General features: G+C 37.5%; 1 protein-coding gene across 6 annotated transcripts in view; it reads left to right on the forward strand.

Annotated features, from left to right (window-relative positions):
- Positions 1-14184, forward strand: part of LOC125768792 (tyrosine-protein kinase Src42A) — a 92940-nt gene that overhangs the window by 7769 nt on the left and 70987 nt on the right. For all 6 annotated transcript variants that reach the window (XM_049436905.1, XM_049436906.1, XM_049436903.1 and 3 more), the window contains exon 3: positions 9208-9302. In XM_049436905.1, coding sequence (XP_049292862.1) covers positions 9208-9302 — 95 coding nt within the window. The remainder of the gene's footprint in view (positions 1-9207; positions 9303-14184) is intronic.

Raw genomic sequence — 14184 nt, forward strand, 5'->3', positions numbered from 1 at the left:
ATAATATTTGCTGACCACAAAACACCCATTCCACATCCATGAGTCATTTTTATGTGTGTTTTTCGATTTAAAGCGAATCACTCCAGTACACAATTGAATCATATTGCTTTTGGATATCATTTTTTTATTTAAGAATGCTTCGTTCATAACTATGTTTCATGGCATAGTCATATCGCCTGTTTTATTCCAAAAATTCCAACATCCTCAGTGTATGTTTAATTTACTCATCCATGTAGCAGCAACCGGCGTATCGTACAGTAAGATCATTAAAGCATAATGCTGTTAATCATCAGCAACATTATCAGTTGCGAATCCAGTTTCGCCCCGGTCGTCATTTGCCACAATCGCAATCCACGCAAAACACACAAAAGCTAACAGCAAACGGGTGTGGGCACTGGGGCGGGCAAATTACGTTGGGGTTGCACAAATACACTTATTTTGCTTTATGTTGCATGTATCATACACGGCCGTACGGTGTTCTGCAATGAACCGTAACTTCTTCACTGGTCGGTAACGGTTGTGGAAAGATTTTACCACTGTTTTGCGGTTCGTACGCGAGCCACTGGTTGTCTAGACTGGTGTGCAATAAGTATTGATTTTTGTTGGTGTTTTCTGTTCTATTTTTACGTGTGCATAGGTTCTATGAACAGTTATTTTCCCTTGTTTTCGTAACGGTTTTTTTTGTTTGTTTAGTAGTAATCAAAACTCCCCAGTAGTAGGCTTAATAATGCTCATCATGCTGTATTTAAAATAAAGTAGGTTAATTTATTGTGAAGTTATCATTGAAATATAACAAATAGAAGTGACTGAAGTCGTTGTTATGTCACTAAGAGGAGATGTACACTCACCATTTCAAGATAAACATAAGGTAATTTTTTCGAATAAGGTAAAAACTTCGAAATATTAGACGAGCAAATTACAAAGTCAAATCTTCATACAAAAACGCAAATGTTTAATGCTCAAATGCGATTTTCTTAAAACAATATTTTGCAAAAAATCGATAAAGAATTTCTCTCAGAGAAGAGATTGAATTGACTTCAAATTTTCAACATATATTCTATGCAAGATTTATTAGTACTACAGTCACGAATTGTGACTTGGTCTGTTTTGTTGGATAAGAAATTAATTTATACCTAAATAGTTAAGTCGCATGCCTACTTACAAGGTTATCATGGCTAGTGAATATGACTGATTAACATGATTTTCTTCCTCATGTTTCATTGCAATTGCCGTCAAACAATCGAATTGGAAGTGAGTTGGTAGGCTATCATATCCCGGCCACTGAGATCCGGCTGTATTCAAGAACTTTGTTCTTTAAATTGATTTCTGTTTTGCTTTTATGTGCCAACGTCCACCATTATTTCGTATAAATATATTTCCAAGATCAGGAAGTTCAACATTTTGTCCATAATTAAAAAATGTAGATAATCTCCAACGATTTACTACTAGATTTAAGTATCTTTCAATTTTTTAAAAATTCTTTTAGTTCTGGTTCTTAGTTACTTTTATTTTTCCAAAAATCTCAAAAATGATTTTTGTATTTCGCACTTCTCAGCGACTTCATGCTTTATCGTGTCTGTATGGGACGTTGCTGCTGCTTACGCTTTTCTGCTCCATCTGCATATTGGACAACATTACACAAAATGTATTGTCAATGTTGTTTTTATATTACTAAATGCGATAAATGTTAATTTAACTATAAATATAATGAATTATGTTTGTATATGCATTCATCTTTCTGTGCATGATGTTAATTACATAGTTTACTTCTATTGTTATATTATGTATGTCCATGTAAATTGTGACCATTCATCATTATGATCCAAACTGCCAAATGTCAAAATATAAGCGCGAGCTGCAAAAAACGATTTAAAGTGCATCATGTAAAGATATCCTTATTGTATAAAGGGATTAAATGCAAAAAAAACATAGTTTTGTTTATTGAAAAATGGTTTGCTTTTACAAAATGTTTGCCTATTGATTCCTCAGCTCGAGTTGAGCTTAAAAAACAAAATTTATTAAATGAGTAATTTATTTATTAATTAATCTCCATCTCTCTCTTTCTTTCCTTCTTTTTCATTCTTATTTAAATTATTCAAAATATTTATCTTATTTGCAATCGTTTGTTTGTTGAGATGTTCGTGTTGATATCTTGATAAGACCAAGAAATAATTTTCTCATGACGCACTGATGAAGCAATGTACAGAGTATGCACCGATGAGCAATATGCAGGACGTCCATGTCTGCACCGGAAACGAAAGTTTCACCCCGTGTGATGAATTGATGTACCCCATTTGGTACTTCGCAAAAGCGCAACGGAAGAGCGCGGAATGGGAGCAAAAGAAAAGTCCGTGCGGCAGCAAAACCGTTCCAAGTTTGCAATGAAAAACCGACCCAAACCGTTGGGTGATGATGATTGGTCGTACCGTCGGGATCGTCGGACATCAAATTGTGTTGTGAGTCTCGTCTTTTTCCTCCCTCCTCGATGAGTCGCACGATTGCATATCGGACGGTTTTGTGAGACGCCGCTTAGCACGGCAAGGCCCGTTGATTTGCCGTGCTTTTTCCAACGCATATAGCGCATTCGTTTGCTCGGCTGCGTCTCCTAACCATCAACCGCCGGACCCGTTGCGTTGATTAGATAATGGTCGGGCTAAATGACGGATTGTGGCAGCGAGTTCCTCTGCCGGCCGAAGAGTATAACGCCGCCACGCACTAACGATGGGGTCGTGTGGTGTAAAAGGGAAACGAAAGTGAGCTACGTTGCATTTTACTTTCTCCTTCGGCTGGATAATGTTGTTCTTTTTTTGTTACTTCATGGTAGTAAGAGCTGTTTCGATGGAATAAAACACCAGGATGAGGTGTTTGCGATAAAATGAGATTCAACTAGAAAATATATATTTTTTTTAATAATTCAAAATCACATTGCAAAAGCGATAATTATTCAGAAACAGTTGAGACAAATGAAGATGCAATAGTTCAGTTTAATTTTTACATATGCATGCGGTTAGCGTACGTGTTGGAACGATTAATAAACCATATTCTCCCGTGGGAAAACCCCAACAGGGATTGATGCGCGATGCACCACCATATGCGACGTTGATGCCCATGACTAGTCTGGGACCTTTGCACACGGTGCGTTCATCTCGTACCAGTGTGTCGTACAGAATGGAAGCATGGAAGAATAATAGCATTATCAGGGCCAGAACCACAACCATACTTTGTTACCCAAAGTGGTCGAACACTAATTTTATGGCCAACAGCGTCAAACAACTTACTTTCAGCTGCTTGTGGTGAGTTTAACCCGAAAGGGAGTTGGTTTGTGTCGCTGGATGGACGGAAGTGCGGCCATTTTGCATTTTTAATGTAAGACCAGTGAGCCGCGGATCGATTACCGTTGGTTGGTTGGGTAGCGTTAGGCGTGAATGAAATTAATTTATCGCCGCATGGCCAGACACCAGCTAGCTTTTGGTTTGTTTGGCACACTCGATTATGCTGTTTATGTATATGTTATGGGCTACTGGCTTAAAGTAAATGGCTATTAAGCATAATAGTACAGAAGTATTTTATTTCAGAAACTCATCTCGTCGAAAGATGTTGAAAAAATCAAAATCATCGAAGGAAAAAGATCCTTTCTATAAGGATCGTTTTTAACGTCTACTACAACAACTTCAAATCTGCAATCTTCAAAATCTTATATGGTTCAAAGCCTTTTTCGTTTATACTCTCTCTAGATTATTTAATCCTAGTATCTTCCTTAATATTTCGAATCGACTAGCGTCCAATCGTTTCGTTCAAGTATCCGCTAGTTGATCCAAAGTTGAAATTGATTGTACTGTTAAATTTTCTGTGCAATATGGTCTCGCGTAAAATGATGTTTAATTAAATTCTTACATTCAAGATTCATTGCCATTATAACACATTTTTTGCTATCCTCAAATATTACTGATATTCCAAGAGAAGTTTGATCTTCAGGAACTTCAGGTAGAAGCGGTGTTTTCACACACATTTGTTGAAATAAGCATTTTCCATTGAACTCCGACTGGCAGTAGTAGTTTCTTGGTAATCCAATCCTGAAAAACCCACCTAGACTTCGGTAGTTACCTCGTTGGTTTTATGAGATTCTAGTTCATCTTCAACAGCTTCCAGTCATACATAATTCATGATCACTACGATCAGTGTATATCACCCTAAGTACATGCTGGTTCTGTTGAAATTGAGACATTACCGGGTCTTAGGGAATTCCGGAACTTCTCTGATATTCTGTGTACACGTTCGCTGTGCCTTGCTGTTGACTTCTCACCTTAGTTCTAGATCTTGCACGTCAGTACTTCTATTACTAGGATGCAACTGGTCGAAATCTACATAACTGAATTCTTCAAGAATTCTTCTTCACCAAAATCCAATTCGTTCGCAGCATCACCATCTTGTTAAAAAATCTCATTGTAAAATTCTTCCTTCAGCTGTCCAATATATTAACATCTTCAAGATCTTCAAAGTCTTTTTCTTTAATATGAAGCCACGCAGAAAGATGTTTAATAATAGTAAAGTGTAATAAATTTTCAAAATTAAAATAAGTACAACCACAATGTATTATTCATATGCTACAGTTTCGCTCACAAGCCAAACAAGCAACAAACATGTTTTGCATTCTTATGCGCTTAATTTGACATAAACAACGTCATCTCTCTTAGCCTCAGCGCTTTCTCCTGCCGACTCCTTATCTTTTGCCACCCAATCTGTTGCGATCGTATTCCGTCCCTACCCGGCAGAACGTGAGAGAATGAAGCAAGTGACGCAGATGCAGCCTAACTTCCGTCCAAACCGGACTTTTCCTTTTTGCGACCATGCTGGCTCGCTGTTGTGTATCCATTTGCCAAGTGCGGCTTATTGCCTTCCGTGTCTGGATGGTGAATGGCGTACGGCTATAATAATGTCGAGACGGACACGATTGTTCCACCAACCAACAACTGCACTTCCCGCACTAAGATGTGCTTCCCCCCGACATTTGTGTGCGTCACGTGTATGTATTAGTGTGGGATCAGTGCTACAAAACAACAACAATGCGCTAGAGGGTTTGCATCCCGGGAAGGAAGAAGTGAGCATAGCTGTGATCCCGCCATGGTGTTTGGCACCAATAAATGTGTGCGAGTCTGTATGTGGTTTGACTCCGAGGTGGAGTTTATTTTTTCAATTGTCGCTAACACTAGCACGGCCAATTCTTGTTGGCTTTTGGTCACTTTTGCATATATTTTGGCGTCGGCGATGTTTGATAAAACCGAAACTTCAAACACACATGCTTGAAGTCCGCTTGATGTTTTTGGGAGGGAGAGCGAATAAGCGATTGAGTGGCAGTACCACCTGATCTTACATGCGAACGTTTCCGATCGACCATGTTTCAGACCCACGTCAACGTGATGACGGTGGAAGGAACCGGTTTCGGAAGACCACTCCACTCACGCTCGACATTGGCCGAATGGTGACTTTTGTACTTTGCTGTATCGATGCCACAACAGCCACTGATGCAGATGATCGGTGTGTGAGAAGCGTTTTGTTATTGAATATATTGTTTTGTATGTGTTTGTGTTTGTGTCTGTTGTTGCTACATACTTATGTCTTATGTTTGGTCCATGTATCATTTCTATTTTTTTTGTTCTACTTGTCGCTGCTAAACTCTTTCTTCAGCAACCCGAATGGGTCGTGGTAGTAGCCATCGTGGTCATCCTTGTCGATTGACAGTTGCACTACCATTTTGTTTCAAGCGGCTTTGCTAGCCCATTCTGATGCCAACTGGATCGCATGTTCTTTCGTGACAAATGGATATCCGGTTCAGTATTGACAGTGAGCTTCAAAAATAAGTTAGCCGATTAGAAACAGTAAGTTTTTTTAAAATATTTAAATTGATATTTGAAATTGCTTCTGTAAAATGTTATTTATCTATTTTCGCCGTGTTGTGACAATTTTATTTGTATCTCAATAATAGTTTATTGAGATTAAAAAGGGATGTTAATTGTGATTTAAAATATAAGTAAAAATGAGAATAGATGCTTGAAATATGAATTTTCTACTTTGTCATTTTGTGCTTCATTTGTATGAAAATCGCTCGGCTTCATTCCGGTTTGGTTTGGTCTGCTTGGTCAATGACGTCACAACGAGAAGAAGCCGAAATCTCTGTGACGTCCCATCTTTTTACTACTCATTGATTGAGCCTCATGGTAAGGGAAGGCAGCAGTCTCTTCTATTATTTACATTCTTTTAGTATATATATCCAATTTTGGTTTATGTCAGTGATAAAAAATCATTTTAAATATTAAGGATGTGCTTATTGCGTTAACATAATTTTTGGGGGGTTAACCATGGTTACTTTCATTTAACAAAAAATTAATCAAACTTTTAAAAGGGAGAAGACGATATTGGACCATTAGAAATTGCGTGTACTGGGAGTTGAATTACTCATAACAGACATCAGACATTCTTTTTACTTACATTGGCCAGGTTGTTATGCCATGCTTTAGGAACAATGCTATAAAATGACGAGGTGACAATGCTATAAAATAATCAATATTAACAAACAGTAAACATTCTCACAAAGGACAGTACAACAATTGTCCTGTTGACAACAATTAACTGTGTATATGCAAAAATAAAAAAAATGTATACTATGTTTGTGTTGATAAAAAGTAAACTGTACTGTAATAACAATAAGATAAAGACAGGTGACTATCGAATGAGAAAAGAATGGAGCAAACAAACAAACAAAACAGGAAAAAAACGGAACAGTAACACGTTGTCACCAGCATTGGTCCGTGTGGGTTTGGGTTAGTTCTCACGGTGTGGAAGGTGTGCACAAAAGTGCACTGTTGCATTGTTTTCCACCACTTGTTCGGCTACGGAAAGTAGACGGAAAGCCCACTGGCGAAGCAGAAACGAGTCAAGAAAGACAGACCGTCGAATGCATGACAATGATCAACAAGCGTTGCAACAATTGCATACATTTTGCACGAGGGAAAGAAAAAAAAGCGAATCGTAACCGTTTCGTTTCCTAGGTTGGTTTGATACGGTTCATATGGGGTTGATAAAATATAGCGCTGACCACTGACTTGCAAGGTCGTTTGCGAAATCAGCTTGTATGTTATGCTGTCCACCCGGTTCGTTCCCATTCTCCAGGAAGTTGCGTGAATGAGGCTGATGTTTCTTCTTGAATTGGTGAGGACGAGGACGTACCATAAATAGATTTGCAACAATAAGCATTGATGTGTAAAATATAATTCACTGTGTAAAACAATACAGCCTGTTTTTGCTACACGTGTGGAAGAAATTTGACACATAAAAGAGGACGCTTGTTGTGTAGACATTTGTTAACTTTATTGGGACAATTTTATTAATTTTTTTTTTTTTCATAAAGAACGGCCTGGCCGTATTGCTACAATTTTATTAATTGGAGGCAATAGAAACGTAGTTTTACTGCTGGCTTGCAGTATGGCAAACGCTTTACAATAATTACATTTTCATGTAACATGCGTTATCGCAATGCAGTGGAATGGCGTTTATCCGGGTGAAAATTTACTGGGTGTCGGATAATCCGTACTACTTGGAAATGACAGTTCAAAAGACGTTTTGACACAATAATTGCAAAGTAGATGTCGTTGAATGGGGAAGTCTTCAACAACGGATGGTTTAAAATTACAAATCTCTTTTACAACATAGACCACCTATAACAAACTTAATAAAAACTCCCTTGCATTTAATTCCATCTCACTTTTTGTAATCACATGAAAAATCGTGGAAAAAGTAATTTTTAAATCAGTAAAATTCTATTATAAAATGTACAGTAAGAATTCTTACTAAAAATAACACATATGTAATGTACATAATATGTTCTGTCAAAAAAAGGGACGAGAAACGGTCGACGAAAGATTCGTGGTGGAAAGTTAGTGCGAAGCACATTTTCAGTTATTTCTCCAGCTAAAGAAAGAGATTACATTAGCTTAAAAATGTCTTTCTTAGATTTTGTTTTTAATAGTTAACAACTAGTTCATGCAATATTTAGAAAAAATAAATGTTTTATTGTACTTTTTTATCATTTTGAACAACATTGAACACAATGTTGAACAACAACATTTATGAAAAACTTGTTTAAATATTCAATTTTAAATCCGTTACTGTTGCAACATTTAAATTAGACCATTGATTTCATTAATCTGCAAAATGTTTACCCATCCCGTTCGATTATTCGACCAGTCCCGATGAAGTCTGATAATCGACGTTATACGGTAATTCTAAAGGATTTGTGAATAAAATACAAAAACATTTTATTTATCAACCATTCTGTTTTTCTCATTTGTAATTATGTTTTAAATGCACGATATTTGTATGTGATTCAATTAATTTTATTATTTATGATATTAATTGTTAATCAATGGGAAACCGGGACAAATACAACATTTTTGAGTTGCTCCGTCACTTTTCCAGAAGTCTATCGTGTGTAGGAAGTAGCATGGCTGCATTTGTTGACGAATGTTTGTTCCACTGAAAAAAAAGTAATGCACCCGCGCACGTCATCCAACCCCGATGCGGAGGGTGGCAATTGCAAATCGTAACGCAACGTTCGTAATAAGTGCATAACACAAACACACGCACTTGTAAGCTCCGTTGGGGCAGCAATTACAAGTGGTTGTTTCCGGTTTGCAAAAACAGTTGTGTGGTGCTCGTTTCCACTAGCCACTGGGCCATCTCGGTCCTGTACAACTTAATGTGTATTCTGAATGTCGCTTTGAGGTTGTAGTGGTGGTGATATACGAACACACGGCCACACGGAAAAACCCCCAACACGTGGTAGAAACACCATTCGGAATGTGTAAAGAAAATGTTCGATTTTATAGTAAATAATTTCAAAAGATCGGCGTAAAAGAGAGTACAACATAAAACTATCCGTTGCGTTCTGTTGCTGTGTGAATGGATCGGTTCTATTTTCCCATCCGTCGTTCGTTTTATGTTTTTTCAAACTGCTTCGTTTTCCACATATTGCTTTCCCCTCAGCTAAAAAGCCGTTTGTTCTCTCGTTATTCTAATTGCTGATTTCGAATCTTTAATGAATCGATCGATGATCAACCGATTTGAGTAGTTTGTCGATTTTATCTTCACGCTAATGGTTTCTGGAGTCGTCAACAACTAACACGTTTCCTTTTTTCGTTCTTTCTTTTGCAGGGTGATTGGTGGTTAGCTCGAAGTAAAAAGACACGACAGGAAGGCTACATTCCGTCAAATTACGTTGCCAAATTGAAATCAATCGAAGCGGAACCGTAAGTATTATTTAATGTTTGTCTGTTTATACAGTATGTAAGGATTACATTACAACTTTTTGTTAAGTGCCAGAAACACTTAACTAAATCATTACTAAACTTAAAATTTTAAGATTCATATCTATGTTAATGTCTGCCGTATAAAGTAATTAATCTACTGCAAAGATAGTTTGATCGTTTTTTGTTTGCTGTTGCCATCGTATTAAATTAATACCCTCTGTTTAGCCACTCATTAGTGTCTGTTTTAAAAAAGGCGTATTAGTAAACTCCATTCACCGGACGATTGCGACATGCTCTTTTTTCTAATCTGATCACTTTTGCGTCCAGCTGTAACCAAAAGCCCGTTTCGCAGTGAAAATTAATGTTTTTTTTTATCAATCACGGTCTAATAATTTTATTTTTCACCTTTTTATGATCGTGATCTTGTTTATTGCACGATCGTCTTAACGGTTTGTGTAGTTTTTTTTATCTTCTCTCGTTTGGTGATCTTTGATTTTCGATATTTTAGGTGTACAAGTAAGTTTCAAGGGTTTTACAAAAATTTACACCTCCGGTAGATAACAGGCAGTACTATCAGACATAATTTGTTGTTTTGAAAAAAAAAATCATCACGCTCACGCTTCCCCGTTCCATTTTTATCTTTTCTTTGGTACGATCAAAAATGTGGATGAGACTTGTGGTTTGGTCTACAAAAATTTTGGATCAGAAGTAAAAAAAGACATACACCAAATCGGGTGGACAATCTGAACGACTATTCACTCGTCGAAAGTCATGTTGTGCATATGGTGGGACTAGCAATGGAGTTATATATTACGAACCGCTTCCTAATGATCATATGTCAGTGGTGAACGCTAACAACCTCACCTAATTCGATTGGAACGAATAAATTAATGTAGGATAACTCAACTAGAATATGAGACTAGACTAGACTAGACCAGTCAGTAATTTTCCATCACGTCAATCGGTCATCGGTCACATGTTGTTACTCTGACAAAACTTTCTTGAAGAATAGTGGATAGAAAATTCCACCTTCTCGTTACAACCTAGACTTGACACCATTCGACAATTAGTTGTTTCTATCCATGCAGAAACAGTGGAAAAATTCACAAATTTTCAAGATTTGTTGTTGATTACAAAAGACCAGAATTTGTCTCTATCATAAATTCACAGTTTTAGCAATACGGGCAGGCCGTTGCTCATGAATAAAAATAAAAATCATAGTTTGCTAATAATCTTTAAAAACGAAGTGGTCTCTGATAGATATCCCTTAAATGTAATCCCTTTAAAAAAATCACGGCAAAGTCTACAATTTTTTAAGGACAAAACTTTCTTGTACACCCATTAAATAATTGTATCTTACACGATGTGCAGTTCCATCCCGGAAAAGTCAAATACGATAGTTATATCTTTTCGCCATTCAATCGTTTATTTGAACACGCGTTTGCTAACGATAAATGTGCCTTTTGCCGTCAGCAAAACATCACTTTCACACAAGTACACAGTGGGCTTGCATGAATATCTCCTGGAAAGTGCATTCTTTTGCATTTGCGCTTGTGGTTGCTTGTGAAGCGTATTGAAATCATCTCCACTTCTCTAAAGCGATCTTCGCTCAAACAGATCTTTAAATCAAACAACAAATACCAACATTCCACCATGTGGCGGCTAAATACCGAGCGGCACACGTGTGCAACGACCCGCGATGAAGGATGATGAAAAATGTGCGCGTACAATCGTTTCGGCTCATCGCTGTAATCGCGCAAAGTAGAGCAAACTACTGCCGCGCGGGAAAGACATCGGTATTAATGAGAAGCAACAGCCGCATGCCTCGCCAATTTGTCTGTTGAACCGACCGAAATAACAAGATGCAGCTAGCAAACGCAATGTGCTCGACAGTGGCTTTGGTCTACCGTCTCAGTATCCACGCTCCCGATCTCTCTGTGCCTGCCCATTTGGACGTGTGTGTACGTTTGTCCAAAAAGGCAAAATTCCAAACAAAAAAGTTTACTCTTTTGTCGAAGGGTGCTTTTTGAGGGGAGAGTACAAAAGGGAGCAAAACGAGTCTCTGAAATCGGAAACAAAAATAAAACACACTAAAATGCCAGCTGTTGCACAGTGTTGTTGAGCCGTGTTGTTGGGTTGGTGTTCGTGCGAGAAGCATAAACACCCAGCAAGTCGAATAGTCAGCAGCATAAAGATAAATATGCAACAGAGTATAACCCGCGATTTTGGATGCTTCGGAAAGTTTTCGACCGAAAGGAGAATTCCACCATCTCCTTCTTCCCTCCTTCTCTTCACCTAGATAGTGAAACACCGGAAAATATTCGTGGCATATTTTTGAACGCTTATTTGGGTGCTATTTTCTTTGCATAAAATCGTCGGTTCGGGTTGGGTCAAACGTGCCGAACGAATGGTTTCGTTAACGGTGCGCTTGGAATGTATTTTTGAAAAAAAAAAAAGCCGTTCCTTGGAAAATTAAGATGTGGAACGCAAAAACGCAAAACAAGATGGAAGGTGACCATAAAGTAAAATTAAACTTTATTCACTTTTGTTGTATAGAGTGAAGGAGTTGTGTACTGAAAGGTCATTGAAGTGAGAGGGATGTAGGTCGCTTGGTCTAAATTTCCCACGTGACATTCACGATAGCACATCCGATGTACCGGACCGGAGTTTACTGAAGGATGAATAATTAAATTTTCGATTATATGCTAAGGTAAACGAAAGTCTAAGGACTGATAAGGTTGTGGGTTCGCACGCTCCATGAATTGCTGATCGCCGGTGCCATTTGTTCGGCCGTTTTCGTGTCTAGCAACTTGAGCTTTTGCTCTGTCTATAGACAAAAAACGAGCGTGGGTAGAATGTAAAAAATGTTCTTCAAATTAAACAACGCTAGTGCAAGTTATTATGCTTTTTGTTTTTATTTAGAGTAAGATGAGGATGAAATTTTTAATAATTGCAAAATAGTAATAAAATAATACTTAGTTAATATACTGATTTAGAAAATAATGTCCTCGTTTAATCTAAAGAAATCACTCTTTATTTCCTTTTTCATATTTTTTTACATCTTCAATGTTCCTGCAAAGGTACTTTTTATGTACTTTATCAAAACGAAAATAACAAAAAGCAGCATCTTCATCATTTGTTTCATTTCATTCCGAAGCAAAATTTTACCCTTTGCTCGTTTCCGTTTCCTTTATCATTTCTTAATTATTTGCCTTTATCCGCCGACCGACAAAAGAAGCCGCACGCCCCACACTCCCTTCTCTTCTTCTTGTTGTCATTAAACGAGGCTAACGACCTGTGGAAAAGTGAAAATTAAATTTTAAAGTAAAACTTTCCTTACACACATTTTACCTTGCTGCGCCTCATTCTGTCTGTGTGTGTGATGAAAATGGAGCGAAGAAAAGCGAGAGCTTATCATCGTCATGCACCACCTGGAAAGGCCGTGGCACAAGTGCATTCAAACATTCAGCATAATTTAAACATTTAAGCGCAGAGAGAGCCGTTAGCCACGTGTACATGATGCCGGCGGGTTACACTGAAAATGTTGGTTTCGGCAATGATTGCATGCATTCACTTTTTCAGTGATTTTTTTTTTGTTTTCATGGAGTTTTGTTTTTCTTTGCACATCCATTTTTTCCCCGATCTGTAACAATCATTCTCTTTTTCTGTCTATTTATTTTTTTCTCAACTCACATAAAAATGTGTCCATTTCAATGGTCCGTTAGTTTTGATAGAAAAACTGAAAAACGGGATGAAAATCAGTTCATCCTCGTTTTACCACGTCGTGAAGCTTGTTTGCATCTTGCGTGAACGCAGAAACGATGTTTAACCTTGGTCCAACATTGGGCCCATGTGCTTGGTATTCATCATTGGAAATCTTTTTTTTCTCTCCTCAGCCCAGTGAAAGAGCAAGAGAAATTAGTTCAATGTGTAGTAAAACCGAATGTACCGATGGAAGGGTGTAACATCCCCTAGTGCGGTGATGGAACTTGTAATTGATAAATGATGATGATGATGACCAAGATGTTGCTTACAAAGCGGGAATCAAGCAGCATAAAAATTATAAAAAAAAACTTTCCATCTTCTTTTGTACACTAAAATCGATCGCACAGTGAACTGTTTTTTTTGGGTTTCAAATTTCGTTTGCGGGAAAAGCGGTAGTGGAAAACTATTTTTGAACATTCCTTGATTCTCTCTACGTGTTTAACAATGGCAACAGAATATTTCCACCATGCATAAAAGAGTTTAGTACCGGCGTAAAAATACCCGTTTCAGAAAGCGTAAACCATTTGTTTATGTTCTTTAGCTGATCGGTCCATCGGGGCGAAGCGTCGAAATAAGACGAACTATGCCGAGTAGCATTGAGTTGCGGGAAATTGTGTTTGATTTTCACCTTCCCTTTCATCGCTGTGTGAATGAGAAACAGTTCATCTAGTTTAGGTACTAAAGCATACTGTTGTACGGCACAATCGTAAGCCATGAAATGAGAATACATCTATTGGCCCGTAAAAGCTAAGCAACAAATTGAGTTAATTTAAAGGGGGCTGTGTAATGTTCAAGTTTTTTTACTTAATCAATTTTTTGGGCTGTTTATAGCGTATACTGTACACTTAAGCCAAAGTTCATGAGACACTCCGATAAAATTAGACCGAAAAGCGAAGCAGTGTAGCAATAACCCCAAACACAATTCAAAACTTTAACACTAAAACTACCGGACCGGCCATTTTGACTGGAACGTTTCATTTTCATCACTTTATTTTTTGGGGTAAATAATTCTATAATAGTGGAACCCTGAATTTTACATATATATTCTATAGTACGATCCGCAATAAACAATAAAATATATTTCAACTCTTCGAAATTGTTTTTTTTTAATGATGAT

The sequence above is a fragment of the Anopheles funestus genome, chromosome 3RL (genome assembly GCF_943734845.2).
Source record: "Anopheles funestus chromosome 3RL, idAnoFuneDA-416_04, whole genome shotgun sequence".
NCBI lineage: Eukaryota > Metazoa > Arthropoda > Insecta > Diptera > Culicidae > Anopheles > Anopheles funestus.